Source organism: Macroventuria anomochaeta (assembly GCF_010093625.1).
Source record: "Macroventuria anomochaeta strain CBS 525.71 unplaced genomic scaffold BU25scaffold_12, whole genome shotgun sequence".
In the NCBI taxonomy this organism is placed as follows: Eukaryota; Fungi; Ascomycota; class Dothideomycetes; order Pleosporales; family Didymellaceae; genus Macroventuria; species Macroventuria anomochaeta.
Window position 1 is genome coordinate 94,935 of NW_022985373.1, and position 17,324 is coordinate 112,258.

General features: G+C 54.0%; 6 protein-coding genes across 6 annotated transcripts; 3 read left to right on the plus strand and 3 right to left on the minus strand.

Annotated features, from left to right (window-relative positions):
* Nucleotides 1–99: 99 nt before the first annotated feature.
* On the plus strand, nt 100–1,030 carry BU25DRAFT_420606 (uncharacterized protein; the record flags this gene model as incomplete). The annotated part of the gene is made up of 2 exons (XM_033708030.1): nt 100–368; nt 421–1,030. 2 exons carry the CDS (start codon nt 100–102, stop codon nt 1,028–1,030), a joined length of 879 nt encoding a protein of 292 aa, XP_033562827.1.
* Nucleotides 1,031–1,132: 102 nt separating this feature from the next.
* BU25DRAFT_430488 (uncharacterized protein) lies at nt 1,133–7,064 on the minus strand (the record flags this gene model as incomplete). The annotated part of the gene is made up of 3 exons (XM_033708608.1): nt 1,133–2,466; nt 3,213–4,521; nt 4,590–7,064. 3 exons carry the CDS (start codon nt 7,062–7,064, stop codon nt 1,133–1,135), a joined length of 5,118 nt encoding a protein of 1,705 aa, XP_033562828.1.
* Nucleotides 7,065–8,890: 1,826 nt separating this feature from the next.
* BU25DRAFT_409672 (uncharacterized protein) lies at nt 8,891–9,085 on the minus strand (the record flags this gene model as incomplete). Its single annotated transcript, XM_033706102.1, has 1 exon — nt 8,891–9,085. Exon 1 carries the CDS (start codon nt 9,060–9,062, stop codon nt 8,892–8,894), a length of 171 nt encoding a protein of 56 aa, XP_033562829.1. The 5' UTR covers nt 9,063–9,085.
* An 84-nt stretch (nt 9,086–9,169) lies between these two features.
* On the plus strand, nt 9,170–9,491 carry BU25DRAFT_409673 (uncharacterized protein). The gene has a single exon (XM_033706103.1). The coding sequence runs from the start codon at nt 9,184–9,186 to the stop codon at nt 9,337–9,339; it is 156 nt and encodes a 51-aa protein (XP_033562830.1). The 5' UTR covers nt 9,170–9,183; the 3' UTR covers nt 9,340–9,491.
* Nucleotides 9,492–12,428: 2,937 nt separating this feature from the next.
* BU25DRAFT_439170 (glutamine synthetase) lies at nt 12,429–14,426 on the plus strand (the record flags this gene model as incomplete). Its single annotated transcript, XM_033709095.1, has 4 exons — nt 12,429–12,894; nt 12,966–12,998; nt 13,055–13,147; nt 13,404–14,426. Exons 1-4 carry the CDS (start codon nt 12,892–12,894, stop codon nt 14,424–14,426), a joined length of 1,152 nt encoding a protein of 383 aa, XP_033562831.1. The 5' UTR covers nt 12,429–12,891.
* A 383-nt stretch (nt 14,427–14,809) lies between these two features.
* Nucleotides 14,810–16,980, minus strand: BU25DRAFT_365418 (uncharacterized protein; the record flags this gene model as incomplete). The annotated part of the gene is made up of 2 exons (XM_033703814.1): nt 16,552–16,980; nt 14,810–16,498 (listed from the first exon to the last, which is right to left on the minus strand). Coding segments are annotated over exons 1-2 (2,109 nt in total), but the record flags the coding sequence as incomplete, so codon positions are not given.
* Nucleotides 16,981–17,324: the final 344 nt, after the last annotated feature.

Here is a 17,324-nt window from a genome sequence, read left to right on the forward strand (position 1 = left end):
ACTGCCATGATGACATTAGTATGGTGATGGTGTACTTCTACTTCGACTTCAACGATACACAGAAACAGGATCCAGAGCTGATGCTCTCGCCCAGAGCTAATGGGCGTGCTTGAAACAGTGGCTGGATGGCAGCTTGACATCGTGCATCTGCTTATGACCAGCCGGAAAGAGCGGGATATCGAGAGGTCCTTGGAGAGTTACGTCAAGGAAGAGGACACTGTCTGTCTTCAGAGGGACGTAGTGGACAAGGATGTACTACAATATGTTCAACAAAGGCTGTCTGACGATAAGGGGTTGGCAAAATGGAACAAGGATGCTGCTATCAGGCAAGAGATCGAGACAGCATTGATGCGCGGAGCTCGCGGAATGTACGTGTGTTCACCCAATTCTCCGCAGAGCAAAAGCTGACGATATGTGTAGGTTCCGATGGGCTGTGTGTCAGCTTGACACGTTGGTAAACTGTCGCAATCGAGCAATGCTGCGCAAGTCACTCGCCACTTTGCCGCAAACGCTAGACCAAACATACGATCGCATTCTCTCTGCCATAAGCAGAGAAGACTGCGAGTACGCGATGCGCATCCTGCAGTGGCTGACATTCTCTGCGCGGCCACTATCCGTCGAAGAGATTGCCGAAGTCATCGCCATTGATGTTGCGCGCAAACCAGCGTTTGACCGCAACGAAGTGTTAGAAGACCCGCTCGAAGCCCTGAACATCTGCTCCAGTCTAGTCACTATCACAACGAACAAGGTGGAGGGAATACCCGGGCGTGCCCAACGGATCATCGCTCTAGCACACTATTCTGTCCAAGAGTATCTTGTCTCAAACAGGATCAAGCAAGGACAGGCAAAGCAGTACAGCATGCAAGACGTCGAATGCCACAACGCGACAACGACAGGTTCTTTGAAGTACCTGACCCAGTTCCAGCAACCATTGTCGAGAGAAATTCTTGAGGCATCCGCACTCGCAAGACACGCAGCAGAGTTCTGGAGCAGCCATCTTCGAAAGACAGGTAACGAGATGGAGAAGTGAGCCGGCTAGCAATGCGTCTAAATTCGATGGGCTGTTGCAGGACCATACTACGGTAAAATACGACATCGCCACATAGTTAAGGCCAATACAGTCTTGTTCATCCTACAGCTTGGCTTTCCGGGCCAAATTTTCAACATCTTCCAGTCTGAATACCTTGTCAGGGTTCAGTATACCTCTAGGATCAAGCGCTGCTTTCATCCTCCTCATCATATCGATTCCCTCAGTTCCAACTTCATCAACCAGCGCATCCCTCTGCTTCAGTCCAACGCCATGCTCTCCAGTCACCGTACCCTCCAAACTCAGCGCAAGCCTTGCCACCTTCTTCAGTACTTCATCAACTCTCGGCTTATCAGCTGCAGAACAGATGATCGATGAGTGCACATTCCCATCACCCAAATGCCCGACATTGGCACAGAACCATGGGTGCTTAGAGTCCGATGAAGATGCTTGGTTGGCTGCATTCGCTTCCTGGATGAGCTTCTGTGTCCCTTCCACGAGAGCAGCAAGATTGGAGATTGGGACAGCGCAGTCAGAGTGCATGAACAGATCCGTTGGGTCCTTCTTCATTGCGACCAGTGCGTGGCCGATACATTTCCGAGCGCCCCAAAGGATGTCGATGCGCGCTTTGTCAGACGTGATCTCGTATGTTAGCGCCTTTTGCTTCTTGCAGAGGGTTTTGACGGTCTCAATTTGGTCTTTGACAAGCTGGAGTGATGAGCCAGCGAACTTGAGCCAAAGGGTAGGTTTCTCAGCCATCTGCACACGAGCGAGTTTGGAATAGTTGATCGCGTGGACTTGTGGGCCGTCTGCTAGTTCCAGTGCTTCCAGTTGATGCCCAGCTTTCTGCAGAGCGACAACAATGTCGACACCTTGCTGAAATGTATCGAACGTCACGAGACCAACGTGCAGGTTTTGTGGCAGCACAGCGAGTTTGAGTGTTGCTTCCGTGACTAGCGCAAGCGTACCTTCCGACCCGATGACCAGATGAGCGATATCGTACCCAGCAGCTGATTTCCGTGATCGGCGGCGTGTCTTGACAATCGTTCCATCCGCAAGCACCGCAGTCAAAGAGATAACCCACTCTTTCATCGTACCGTAACGATACGCATTCGTGCCCGAACAGCTCATCGCGATCATGCCGCCTATGCTTGCGCCTGGCGCCGGGTCCACAGGAAAGAAAATGCCCTTTTCCTTCAACTGCTCGTTCACCTCCACCCAGCCTAAGCCAGGCTGCACTACGACATCGAGATCGTCTTCATGCAAGGCAATAATGCCTTTCATGTGTTCGAAGCTGATGCATACCCCGCCTCTTGTTGATGTCAACGCGCCGCCAAAACTTGTGCCACCAGAGAATGAGGTGACAGCTATACGGCGCTCATTGCATGCTTTCAGAATTATGGAGACATCTTGAGTCGATTTCGGGAAGAAGACAGTGACTGGTGTTTCGTCCGCTGATACAGGTGAATGCGCTGTGTTGGCTTTGGAGTCGCGTACTGATGGGTCGATCGAGTGCTCGATGTCGTGCGTGCTGATCTCGGATATCAGACTTTCGATGCTTTTTGGTGATTGTTCAAAGTGATACGGCATTTTTAATTCCTGGGTTTAGGAAAGTTAGTTGAAGGACCCTTAGATGGATTTAAGATGGAGAAGGGTGGGGTCTAGGGTAGCAATCGCTGAGTCGACCACGCTAGCCTAAGGTTATTGTTTCCATCGTACCATCAGCATGTTGGTGGACCGCATAGTTCCTAGATTACCCGCAAACACGCGGCCATAGATATTCGCAAGATTACCATTAGGGTAAAGCCGAATTATACAGCGTTAGCTCAGGGAAGATCATGTATTAGTGCTCCGGAACCGGAATCATTCACCATTGTCGTTCCGAATTCCCGAATCTCGACTCCAATGTCTCTTACATTTCAGGCTATAGTGACTAAGATATATATGCTACATGAGAAGGTACAGAAGGGTTTTTGGGGATATCATAGAAGATCAAACAAGGAAAAGATGCATGGAAACAAAGATCCGACCCACTGTTCAACCCAAACCCGTGCCTTCATAATAGATTGAATGGCGCTCTATGCAAGATGCCCGATGTCAAAGTAAATGATGATCCAACACAAGTACGCCCAATATCCAACAAGGTATCAAGAAGAAAGGAAACATTACAATTATGGCAAGTCACCGTACGTCTTCTCCCTGTTCTTCCTCCAGAACTTCATATTGCTGCTCTTTTTCTTCTCCTCTTCCTTTCGAGCACCAGGTGGAGGTCCTACGGGCTCAGGGGGTCCAGAATTGCGCAGGAAGTCAGCAAGATCGCTAGTTGCCGTACGGTTCGCACGCACATCACCGACGACAGGTGCTCGCGCTGCAACTTTGGGCTTGTGAGCGCGCATAGCCTCTCCACCACTCGAAGATGGGAAACCCATGGGTGGTGCAGCACCGTTGCCGGCACCGTTACTGCGTGTTGCTGTGGCCGAAGAAGAGAGGGAAGAGTTCGAACTGTTCGCACGTGTCTTAGCCATAGCGATAGTCTCCTGACTGAGCATCAACGGCTGGGGTTTGCCAGCGGACGGTCCAGATGGTGGCTCCATCTCGTTGAGGAAATCCACAAGGCTCTCTTGTCTCGGCGCAGATGGCTTGTTCGAGGGAGGAAGAGCAGTCAGTTGGTCTTCGTCCTCATCTTCCTCATCAGAGAGGTCGATCGCGTAAGGGTCCTTGATGCGTCTGCGAGTGCGGGTGATTACAGGCTCTGAGCTTAAGGTCATGCTACCGGACTGGTTCTGTGAGGTGTTCGAGTAAGCAGGCTGCACTACGTTTGGTGGAGCAATGAGTCCAGTCCTCGAGTTGGAAGTCTGGATCGAATGTTGCGAGTTGAGCGTGGAAGCCTTAGAGCCATACGCTGACTCAACGTTACCATGGCCTGCCAACATATTTTCGAACTGATCCGAGTCAACTGTCGTGCGGAATGGAGCAACTGATCGTGGTATCCTGGGCTGTCCCTCTGGGCCATTCGACGGCCCCTGACGAATGAAGTCTATCAAATCATCGTTACCAGTACTGAGGCCAGCCGGGCTGCGTGGCTCCATGTTGACACGAGGTCTCGTCGATGGTCCATCGATGGTATGAGTGCTCGACTGCTTGGTCGATGACTTCCGACCAACAGAAGTGGAAGAGCCATTAGGCGATTTCAGGCCATTGCCACTGATGTTAACGAAAGGCTGTACAGTCTTCTCTTGGCCTGGCGAAGGACCAGTCGATCGAATAAAGTCGGCGAAGTCTCGCATAGACTCCGACTCGATGCGCGGCTCTCTGGCAAGCGGCCTCGTAATGACCTTTCTGCTCAGTGAAGGCTTGTGGTTGGGAACGCCAGGATCCCTACCCTTACTGGTGGGCTTGGCGGGAAGCGCGTTTGCACCGAACGAGTTGTCTTTGTCGGCATCGACGCGAGGGTACACCGTCACCGAAGCAGTGGTGGGGCGCTCAGGTTCTGCCTTGCGAACAACAGGCGACTCCTAGCAACGTTAGTACGGTTGAACATACATAGCAGAATGTTACTTACATCTAGAGCACGCATGTTTTCCGGTGTCAAAGTGTACTTGACAGTCTCTTTGCCTTGCACAAACTCCTCAAACTGGCGTTCTCTGTCTTCTTCAGACATGCGTCCGCCAAGGTTGCGAGACAGCTGAGGATCAGAGTCGCGAGCGGCAGGCAAGCGATGAATACTACCAGACTTCTTTGAAGAAGTCGAGCCCACACGCTTGACGCCTGGCTTCTCCATGATCGAACCACCAGCCGCAGATTGAGAGCGCAAAGACTCCTCTGTAGAACGACGAGGAACTTGTCGCTCGGTCCTTGTCACAGCAGCATCTCGTCCAAGATGGGGACTCTGCGTACGGCTTCGGTTGCTAAAGGTGGAGCTGTTTCGTCGGGCTGTCTGCTCACTAGCAACGACCTGCTGAGGCCTGTAGTACTCGACTTCTTGCAGAGACGGCAAGGATGTGCGTCCTGATGTTGGAGGAGTTGTATCTCGTCGGCGTAGTGGGCTTGTGGTACCTGCGACAGCAGCTGGACCTACACCGCTGCCGATGCTGGGACTAGCACGTTTGAGAACATCGTTGCGTGCGACAGAACGTTCAGGTATCGTGGGCTTCGAGTCAGGTGTGGGTGTGTTGCGTGACGGTACGGATCGAGGCGTGGGCTGCACTTCGACATATCCACCCTGTGCAGGCACGACCTTGGCTCGCTCAGACCATGGCTCGACAGAAGGAGTGGGTGACGACCGAATGGGCACATCTGATGTTTTCGCCACGCCAATAGCCTGAGGCCCTTCGACGTCTTTGTCATCAGAGTGATCATCAAGGTAAGATCTCGCCTCAGCATGGGTTGAGGCCATTGGTGTTACTGTAGGTGTTTCCTGCGGCGACTTGAGGCTGTTGCTTCGTGTGGAGAAGGCGCGCACGATGCCTGGAGGGCCGCTCCTTCCGATCGACATTCTCTTGGACTGCAAGACCTTCGGCTCGACATCGTAGGTATCTGAAGTGGTCGAAGTCGCCGAGTTGGGTGTGTCAGGCTCCACGTCACTCTTCTCCAAACTACTGGTATTGATCAAGTTGCGCTCAATCTTGGGAGAGGTGCCCAGAGCAGAAGCCAGCATAGCATCATGGGCATCGCCCTCGCCCTTGTGCGGCAGAAGCAGAGGTTCTACTCTGTTTTCGTCGCCAATGTAGGAGTTACGGTTGAAGTTGCTCGTCATTGGGGTTTCGAACGGGGTCTCTAGTTGGCCCTCATTCTCTTTCAAGTAAGACTGTGGAGGTACAGCGAAGGGCGACACTTCTGGGCCAGGCATTGATGAAGGTCGCTCCTTGTTGTGTCTTCGGCGAAAGGTCTCAGCAGGAGCAAGCATGATAACACTACTTGGTCGTTGAGGTCGCGATACTGGCGTTTGCGTGCCGCTGCTCTCTGCATCCTCATAGGTCCGAGCCAGACCTGGCACCTCAATCTCGTCGATGTCCCTCGCTCCCATCGGTAGTGGTATGTTAGCCGCGATGTCTGTCTCGGTAGGAGCACGCTCGGAAACGTGCGTCGGTTCAACACGGTAGGAGTCGTCTGCAGTAGCTTGGCTACTTCCTCGTCGGTGGAGGCTCGTGTAGCTCGAGTTGGGTCGGATGCCGCGACTTGGGGAAAGTGGCTGAAGCGAGGATCGCACGCGTTTCCTCCAAGTCCTCCACAATCGGCCAAGTGCCGAGTTCAGAGCGATCTTCTCGACGTCAGGCTCCTCGATAACCAGTCGCTCCAGAGCCCCTTCCTCAGTCTCCTCCGGGTGCTGAGCCTTCTTCGCCCTGGACGCCATGCGAGCGTAGGCTGCCTGTCCTGCGACAAGCAGTGTCTGCTCGGCGACGTACTCCACAACAGACGTAAGGAAGATCGCAGAAGCCCATGACACAAGGCCAGCCTCTTCGTCCTCATCGTCGTCCATGCTCAGCCCACGCTCCTGCTGAACGTACTTGTCCTCGTCCTCATCTTCCATCTCGCCCAAGCGTGTGTAAACCATTATCCGCAGACGTGTGCGCTTCCATACCTTCTCGATGTCCCATCGATCAATCGCCCTACCGCCGTCTGTGGGAGAGAACTCCTCGTCGTCCTCTCCTGACAGCAGTCCCTGGAGCTCTTCGTCGGCGGCCTCTGCTGCTTCACGAGCTAGGCGTGGCTTCAGCACCTCGGAGATAGCAGGTCGGATGGCGGTAAGGGACGGCGAGCGTGCGGTGGATAGAAAGGCAAATAATAAGTGATCGAGGAAGCCATTGAGCAGCGAGAGGGCTTGCTCCGAAAAGATGGCGTTCTCCAACTCTTCGTGTTCAGAGTCGGTCTGGCGCAGTTGCGCGTTGTGGTTGTCCGTGACCATCTGCGACGCGACCGAGGCCGCGATGTACGCGGGCGTCGGGCGCACCGTGGTGGGCATCTGAAAAGTCACAGAGCTCGCGACTGAGGGACGGTCGCTCGAGAAGCTCGGCGCAATGCTTGAGCGCCTGGACATCATGTCCCCGGTCTCAGAGGAGGTACGGCGATGCATGGTGGGCGAGGACGCCATCGCAGGTCGTGCTCCGTCCACGCTCGCTCGACGGTCGATAAACATGGGCGCGACCTAAGGATGATGATGTGTAGCTGAGTGCTCCGGCTGGCTCTCGCACCGCAAAGCTAAGGGGTGCCCTGCAGTGTGAGGCTTGAACAATAGAACGTAATGACGGGAGCGCTAGAGGACGTCTCTAGGCAAGCTAGCAATAACGAAGGTACGATTAGAGATTCATTGCGGTTGTTCAATTTGCTGAATGGGTAAATGAGTGTAAGGAAGAAGAAACACGGAGCGTGGGACGATAAATGCTCGAGCACGGTTGAGCGACGAGATTGTGAGATGGTACCCCAGACGTCGATCGGTGGTTCGCGGCCGAGATGCTTTCAGGAGCCAACAATGGCAGTGCACGTTCAGTAGCCGAGCACCAAGGACGGATAATAAATAACAAGTAGCTTCTTCGCAGACACACGCTTTCCTCTTCATATCTTTGTCCAGGCTGTGTCCGCGACTCGGATGATTATCTGGTGTTCCTGGTACAACATGTCGTACACTCCGCTGTCGCAGCATCGTGATGACCCTGCTGGATCCAAGGTACCGCTCTTCTAGCTGCAGCCAGCCATCCCTGGTCCAGGCATGAGCTGTGCAGTTCACGTGGAACATGCTGTGCCCATTCCCTCATCTGAGGCTGTCTTTCGCCGACCACACATGTCGTGTCCTGGTGTCTCTCCTAAGTCAGGCCACTGGCGAAGTTTGGTTCGCCGGACCTTTTGGCAGCTTTGGCAAGGCAGCTGACGGCCATGAACTTGCTCTGCTCAGTTCAAAGACGTTGAGATCGTTATGTCACACCATAGGGCTTGTTGGCTGTTTTGACTCGTACACTGCAACGTAAAACGCAACACTACGCCATCCTGACATCTCATACATCGCAACAACATAGTGTCTACCATCATTGTCACTAGGACGTATGCGCTTGTAGCTACTGTGCTGCGAAATTTTTCACCGACATCAGCAGCGTTGTTGTAGCCATCACTGTGCAGAGTCACGGCCTTCTTTGTTCTTCAACTACTTCGGCGACACTTTCAGGGGCACAGAGCGATCGGCGAGTGTCGCAATCTGGACATACATCAAGTCGGCAGCCACAGAGCACTTAGATGAGTGGCACTTTTCAGCAACTTGTTCCCTTGAAATTGGCCTTTGCTAGGCTCAGTCCACCTTTGTTGATTGAGAGATGTCACGACGTGCGATCGTAGTAGCAGGGACGATGTTGTTTCGTTACAGGTGCACAATGATCGAGCACGCACATGGTGGTGGTCAAATGTTCTGGTGATCAGATAAATGCCTTGTTATGTGTCGCATGTATATTATCGAACACCTCCGTTCGACCACTTCGATGCATTGATACAGTCTGTTGGGTGATGAGAGTCTCGTCGGTCATACTACTGCCGGCAGCCATGGCCAGTGCCTTCAGCGAATAACGAAATCTGCAAGCGACCAATAACAGCGGAGAAAAGAACATCTAGAGCTATGGCTTCTTCTCAGACTTCGCTGATGTCTACGTTCGCATTGACGAGGATGGAAGGAGGAGACGAGTTGTCATTACCCCATCGATGTTCCTGATTGGCCAGGTGCTTGCCATGTGGCCCACGAGCTCTTTCCACTCCCCTCATCGTCTGCAACCTCACCTCAAACATCGATTATCCTTGCGTTCAATCGATGGCGGTAATCTCTGCCAACATAGCTTTCTCCCGTCAAGCGGCTACTCTGCCTGTGAGCGAGAGTTGGGCCATTCGGTCAAGTTGTGACTGAGAGCCTCTTAGTTGGTTTGTGCGCGCTCAACTTTTCACAAGGTATGCATACAGCAACGGTCTCGGACGCTGCAGCTGACTCGGCAATGTAGACAATGTCTACCTGGACGATATCCTCCTTTGGGTTTAAAGGCGCTGCATGCTGTTTGGCGGTCATTGCACGCCGTGCTGGCGTCGAGAGGGCCACCAATGCGTCCAGCGACTCTGCCACCGGTGTCGACCTGCAGAACTCATGAGCACGCAATATCGATGTGAAGAACAGGCAATGTACCATCAACATGAAGCGCTGGCCGGCTCAGCCTGAGGCCTCTCTGCTGCAATCGCTCTTCTACTCTTGCCCAACCCGCAATACTGACGGCCGCAAACGGCTTCCAGTCTTCTCCTTTCGCAAGTTGGTAAGTGCATTGCGAGCATGGCTCGCTACTGTTGACTGATCCGATGTTCTCGGTGTAAAGGCAAGGCGTGTAGCGGCCGTTGATGATGCGAGCTCGGCAACAAGGCTCTCCAACAATGCGCTCACGACCCCAGTGTGAACAAGCTCGATGGTATACGTGCTCGGTATGGCACATCTTGCAACGTTGCCCACAGTTGTCCTCGCACCAAGCTTGTTGTTGAGAACCTGATGCTAGGTCTGGGCAAGGTGAGTATGATCCCGCTTCAATGAACCTGAGCAGTGACTGATCGTCACCAGGGTCTATATACTCACTCAAACAAACTGTCAGACACAGGTCACACAAAAGGGACCTTTTATGTCGTAGGGCCAGCATTGTGTCGACCTTTGTCCCCGGATTTGGCCCTGTTCTTCTGATACATGTTTGGACAACATCGTTGCGGACACAATCCGATTGTTCGCTCCACACGTTGCACAGTGTTTTCACCACGGCATTGTACCCGGATCCGCGGCGGGACGGAACGAACCAGGTGTGGACCGTAAGATACTCCAGACGATGGTCGATAATCCGAGCCTACTCGCACGTTGCGCGCGTAAGAGGCGTTCCGACCTGCTTTCGGCACGCGAAGACGGGCCGTGCAAACGTGGTCCATCGTCTCGACATACCATGCGTGTTGTCCCAATGAGACAAAGTACACCTAAAACGGAGGTAAGACCTGATCGTGGGACAAGAGTGCGGAGGTAAATGCGTTGTATCGAGACAAACGACAAGAGGGCCGGAGCGATGGCTGTGGTACAGTGACAATGTTAGCCAAACATTGGACAGATGTCACGTGGACAGACCAACGCAAGGCTGCGGATACAATTGTATATATGGGGGAACCACCGGATAGCGTCATTTCCACGAAGCGTCGTCGAAGAGGTCCTAGACGGAGGCCCTTGCCCTTGTCGTCGCCAGTCTTCTTTGATGGCGATGTCGACTGACAGCGACGACCCTCATCTCTGAACTGCGTAGCGCAAAGGAACTCTAGTCCTCGCAACAGTCTCAAAGAATATCAAACCCATACCCGAGCGCTCTCTGAGCGAGACCTGACCTCCAAGTAGGTGTCAGTTGCCAACAAGGATGACTAACTCGGGAACAGCGCCCAGAGCGCCAGAAGAGAACAAGCAGCAACCCCTACATTTCGATTAGCCTTCCCCAGATTTACCATGCTACTGGCACTGTCCCCGAGCGCTCAGACGCGGAGCGAATCGGCCTTGTCCCAGAATCGATCCGCCTTTTCCCGAGCTCACTGTTCAGCACAGCCCATGCTCATCTGCAGGTACAACCGCAATCGCCACCCCACCAAGGTTGAGTGGCCCTGCACGTCATCAGATACACTGGGTTAGAGGGAAAGGGGACGTGCAGCGAGAGCATCTGGCGGTCAATGAGCACGTCGCTCGTCTGTGCTAAAGCAAGGCGCTTGCTTATAGAAAGCCGCATCAAAGTTCGGGTGCATGCCATGCCTATGAAGTTTCCCAGCGAGCAACAAGCGTACCTCACGTCGCCCTGCGTCAGACCGCTCGCGAACTTCGACCGGGTCGCTCGCAACGGTGCTGGTCCCTGAAAGCGCTCGCTGCACGTATCGGAGAGATAAGGGTAGCACAGCTCAACGCCGAGTGGCGGGACTTTGCCTCAACCATGGAGATGAAATGCTTTGATCAACGAGTCTTGGAATTGAAGGATATATAAAGCCTCCCTTGAGCCCCCGTGGAACAGACCTCTGGCCATGCCCAATACGGCCCTTGACAGCGCCACGTGCACGGATCCGCTTTTCAACGTCAACCCTTGACTTGACTGCGTCTCCTGCATCCCCTTCAACCTTTGGATCATTTTGGTGAGTTCCTGGCTTTTTTAGAGACACAATCTGAAAGAGCTGTTGGTAGCACACAGACGTCGTCAAAACCGAGCCCCGGCCGGCGCCCGTTACGTGTTCTGATCGAGTAACTATCTGGTGCTATCTGTGGCTTGCAGGGGCCGCCGGTTCTTGGCTGATCTGCGGCACGCCCGCACCCCACAATCGCCCACCAACGCCCAACGTCTGGCGGAAAGATGCGCGATATAATTGTCGTGCCGACATCGCATAATGGCTGTCCCAACCTCACTTCTTGAAGGTGGCTATCAAATCGTGGGGTTCGGACACACGGAAAGCTGGAGGGAATGCGGGTAGGGCTTACAATTAGAGATGCTTTTTCATATCGTTGCGCTGCCATTCGTTGTGGTTATGTAGAGATAGTTGCAAGTACGACTTCACGATAGACGGCTCTCTATCAATGCATGCGGGACCGCATAGGGACTGTGGGGCAGTCGGCCAGAAAGGATCCTATTTCTGCGTCTAGAATGGAGAAACCCACAGCTGCAGCTGATTGCCGTGGAGACGGCCAAGCCAGGCACGGATTCACGAGGGTTTGAAGATAACGGAGTCCTCAACTCGGCAGCTATCCCTTGCAACCAGACATGACGATGGTCAACGCGCTGCGCTTCATTTGTTCGAGGCATCGGAAAGGGGTTTGCTTGACTACAAAAAATGTTGCAAACGTGTAGAGTGATGCTCGCATGACGGCGGCCGAGTCACTGGGATGTTTGCGATTGGCTGGCCTTATCCTTATCGCCACGACCTGCGTCAGGGCTCGTTCTAGCGGCTATCGAGAACATCGCAAGTTAGTAACTGCGCTCGATGCAGGGCGTGGAATCCTGCTGCACATCCGAGTTTTGTCGAGTGCAGGGACTCGCCGTCACAATGCGGCACATACTTGCGGCGGCGTCGCCAGCAGTTACTGATAACGGCGAAGAGTTACGAACAGTCAGTCACGATGCAGTGCACAGGCGGCCAGCGGTGTGTGCATGCGAGCTCCAGCATTGCCTTGGGCACGCTTCGGGCCAGCTTGCGTGCCATGACCAATTGCTCGGCTGTATGGGTAAATTTAGCGGCGCAGTGACGATAGTTGGCGACGCTTTCCAGGAACAAAGCGGTCAAAGTCGGGAGCGACTGAGGCTGAGCGGGACCCGGCTGGCTACGGCGGAGCTGCACAGCGTTGTTAACCCTGGCCGCGAACGCGAGGAGCCACGCTTAGATCAGACAAAGGATGTGTGCGTGAATAACATCAGCACGAAATGAATGCTCGGGGATTGGGCGAGCGTCCCCAGATGTGTGGTTCAACAGCAGTAGGCGGCGCTAGAGAAGTGGATAGTGACTAGCAGTGTCCTAGCATTCATCCTGGGCGCGCGGCCGTCGGAAACCCCCAGTTTAGGACGCTCTGATTGCTGTGCATGTCTGCTTCATCCCACGGAAACGTTTCGGCGACGCCTGTGCTTGGCCCAGGGCCAGCCTAACTCTTCCTCTTACCCTATCAACCGCCACCACAGACCGAGACATTTGCAGCCTGCTACTTATAAGTGTAGGCCCCCGGGAGCCCTTATCTCTCCCCTCATTCACATATCTCCTCTCCACCACTCTATATCCACCCCTCCTAAGTACGAGGTCTTGTCGCCAGACACCAACACTCTTCTCTCCATCCTTCATTCCTCCCTCTAATACACATCACAACCGCAGTCATGGTAGGTCACGAACAGTACTCCCAGGCTAATTGGGGTCTTGAAAGCACATTTACTCACTACAACCTCTGCAGGCTGGTTCAACAATCATCTCCAACACGGCAACTGTAAGTTACATCTGGGTCGCGTGCCTCGGCGAACCCGGCTAATGCGCCATTTACAGCTCCAGAAATACCTCAGTCTTCCCCAGAAGGACAAGGTCATCGCCGAATACGTCTGGATTGACGGCTCCAACGGTATCCGCTCAAAGTCAAAGGTGAGCAGTTTTCGACATTTCCCTCAAACACAGCACTATCAACACTGCGGCATTTGCGAGTATCGTGAGGTGAACTGGCGCAATTCGAGACCTCTGTGGGGGGGGGGGTCTTGACCTGCAGTCATCGTTCCTGGTATCACATAACCCACGCATGCACGAGTCGGACATCGTGAGCAGGGCGGCTGCTTTGTGTGACCTCACTGCGCAGCGATCGCTCCTACCCGATCCGGCCACAACATACTGACAATTCTTCCAGACCCTCTTCAAGAAGGTCTCAAGTCTTGAGGACCTCCCAGAATGGAACTTTGACGGTTCGTCAACGGGCCAGGCGCCCGGTAACAACTCCGATGTCTACCTCCGTCCCGTCGCATACTACCCCGACCCCTTCCGTCTCGGCGACAATGTCCTCGTCATGTGCGAGACCTACATGTCGGATGGCAGCCCCAACGCATACAACTTCCGCCACGACGCTGCCATCATCTTCAAGGAGCACAAGAATCACGAGTTCTGGTTCGGTCTCGAGCAGGAGTACACTCTCCTCGACGAGTTTGGCTGGCCCTATGGCTGGCCCAAGAACGGCTTCCCTGCTCCTCAGGGCCCCTACTACTGCGGTGTAGGTACCGGCAAGGTCTTCTGCCGTGACATCGTCGAAGCCCACTACAAGGCCTGCCTGTACGCCAACATCAACATCTCCGGCACCAACGCTGAGGTCATGCCCGCCCAGTGGGAGTACCAGGTCGGTCCCTGCGAGGACATCCAGATGGGTGACCAGCTCTGGATGTCGCGCTTCATCCTGCACCGCGTCGCTGAGGAGTTCGGCGCCAAGGTGACCTTCGCTCCCAAGCCCATCCCTGGCGACTGGAACGGCGCTGGTCTGCACACCAACGTCTCGACTAAGGAGACCCGTGAGGAGGGCGGCATGAAGGCTATCGAGGCCGCCATGGAGAAGCTCGCTGGCCGCCAGAAGGAGCACATGTCTGTCTACGGCGAGGACAACCAGCTGCGCATGACCGGCAAGCACGAGACATCGTCGTATGACAAGTTCTCCTGGGGCGTTGCCAACCGCGGCTCCTCCGTCCGCATTCCCCGCGCCGTCGCTGCTGAGAACAAGGGCTACTTCGAGGACCGCCGCCCCGCCTCCAACGGCGACCCATACCAGATCACCGGTATCATGGCCGAGACAATGTTCGGCAAGGTTGAGGGTGCCGACGTAGCCAAGTTCGCCGCCAAGGCGGAAGAGGTCGAGCAGGAGATGATTGTCCCTGTTGCGAAGCCGTAAACACTTTAATGTCTTGCGATTTGGCGTTACCTTTCTTTGCCTATCATCAGGGATAAAACCTTGACCTTGGGTTTGCTCTTAGACGCCTTCATGGCTGGCTTGTTTGTTACTGCGACCTTTCCTTCAACATCACATACCCCACCCCTGCTAGATCCATGCTAGAAGCAGCGGGAGTTAAGCATGGACGCAACGATTGCAATGTATTGCAATGTAATCTAGACGTGCAATGAATGAACACGATGATCGAACACTTCACACCACGTTCCAACTGCCTCTATTATGTAACGTGTCCAACAACAATCAACTATGATGATGCCCTGTGTTCGATCTCGATGTCTTCAAGGGTAAAACTTAGTAAATGGCCTGAGGTGCTATCAACTACTCTGTCTCGAAGCCTCCCTCCTCAACCACTCCCCCCAAATTCCCAAATCCCCACAAACCTCTAGCGCCTTTCCCACCCTCTTGATCCTCGCCTCCACCTCCTGCACCTTATCCAGGTCCTCCTCCCCAACTGTCCTCCCTTCAGTAACATTCTGCTCGCTCACAATAAGCTTCCCATTGGCATGCACATCCAGCGTGACGTTGAGTGAGGCGTGTGAAACAGTGGGCCCCGCAGTGTCCGTGTCGGAGAGCAGGCCCGACAGCAGATCAGAGATAGAAGCCGGTGTTGCAGCGCTGGGTGCTGCTGTTGTTTTCGGGTCAGAGGATAGTGTTGATGATGGATGGGGGATGCGGAGGGTAAGGCGCGGGGCGGGTGGCGTGTAGGAGAGATTGATGTCGAGTTGGAGAGGTGACTCTGAAGGGTTGTCGTTTCGGATGATAGGTGGTGTTAGGAGTTGTGGGGTCTTCTTTTGCTCTGCCATCTTGAGGAAGGAGTTCTGGAGGAGCGAGGTTGTGAAGGCGTATTGGCGGAGGATTGGGAGGATCTCGACTAACTGCTTCGGGTGCGCGAAGGGTAGGCTTTCTAGTCTTCTGCTGTACTCCATCTTAGGGATGTACAGACTTAGATTGTGCGTTCTGTCTCCCTCATTCCCGTCCTCGTCGCGTACTAGAGCAGATCTTGTGCTGCGGATCTCATGTGTCGTGGCGCCAGCTGTGCCAGTCATGCCAGGATCAAGCTCGTTAGGTCGTAATGCTAGGCCCACGAATGTGGTTGCGAGGAAATCCTGCGGTGGCTCGACGCCAACAGATTGGTACAGTGATATGTAGGTGGTGAGGGGAACAACAAGCGGTGGGTTGAACTTGGCGACGAAGCGTATGTTTGGTAAACGACCAGGAGCAGCATCGAGGTTCATTGCATCATCATCACCTGTCGATGCTGGTGGCTCCAAAAATGTTGGCTTGGGTTCTTGCCAGTCTATCGATGGTGTATTGAGAAGGATATTGTTAAGAGCGTTCGCATCGTTCGCATCCGTAGGTCTCTCTATTGCATCGCTGATCCAGTCATCCGATATACGGATGGGCGTGTAGAGTGCCGAAGGAGAGGGTTCGCATTCGAGCGTCAGCGAGTATACTCTGTTGATCTTCATATCGTCATCGTCCTCCGGATACTCGCTCTGCTCCTGCGAGTCAACATCCATCTTCTCCTTGCCCCTCTCAGAACTTGTCGCCTTTGTTCGCGGTTTCGGTATGATGTGTCGCCTGTCCATCCAATACTCTAGGTTGAGCCCCAAGCGATCTCCAGTATTCGGCCTTGGTCGACCACTCTTCTTGCACAGCACTTCCCTCTCCGCCCTATGAGATCGGTTTGGAGTGCTCTCCTCCAGGACTGTAAGTGCCATCTTTTTTTCATGCTCGAATAGCTTCCGTAAGCTTGTGTATACACCTGCAATGGCATTGTAGCAACTGACTCCTCCATTCTGCGGTGATCCCAGCTTGTCCAAGGTCACAAGCTTCTCCAGATTCTCCGCGAACCGCTCGAGTGTGACGTTCATCTTGCTCTGACCGGGGAGAGGCTGTAAATTCCGGGTGAGGACCTTCGTGCCGGTTTCGGCGAAGCCTATGCTATCGTTGTGGATATCGAAGCCACCCTGCAGCTCAATCTTCTCAACTTCGTCACCACGGAAGTAGATCTGCGCATGTCAGTACCCATGGATCTACCAGCGATATAGCATTGCGTGCTGACCTCCAGAAGATTCGATTCGCCAACGGGGAGAATATAGCCATTGTCTCCTTCCTTCTCGTAGTGTATACCGAGCCGCGTGCAGAGCACAAGCACGTTCTCCTCACTGACTCTCCCAGGCTTCTGCTTCAGAGTGTCGATGATGTTGTGCAGCCTTCTGGTCCTCTCAGCTTCATCTGCACGCCCCATTGCGCTTGCGCTCGGTATGCCTAACTGCGACAACGAGATGTCCATGTTTACACCTCCCATTGGCACGCCTCCTAGAGCTCCCCCTCCCTCATTCAGCATATTGAGCATCGCTGGCGAGTCGTAGTTCATCATGCCGGTGGTCGCGCCTGTGTGAGGCACGCTGCGTGGGGCGGGCGACGAGAATGCGGGGAGGTGCCGTTGCGGCGTGTTGGTGGAGGGTGTAGGCGTCGCCATTGTGATTGCGCGTTGTTTCACGTTTTCGAAGCTTGTGCGCTAGTCGCCGAGGGAAGGAGCGAGGCGGTCGGGCCTTCTGATTAAGGTATCATGTCGGTGAAGTTGTTGATCGAGGAGAAGAGTAAGGGCAGAGCTCCAAGGTGAATTGCGCGAGTCATGTCTTGGCAGACACATGCAATGAGTTGTCATTGTCAACCTCCAGGTCATTGCGCAAATGGAACATAAGTTTAGAGGCAACGTGATCGCTAGCCGAATGTGAAACATAATGCTCAAGTCATAATATCGCTACTGCGTTGCGCCTGCCACGGGGTATAATGCAGTAAGAACCTCCAGACCACGGCCTCTCAAGCCAA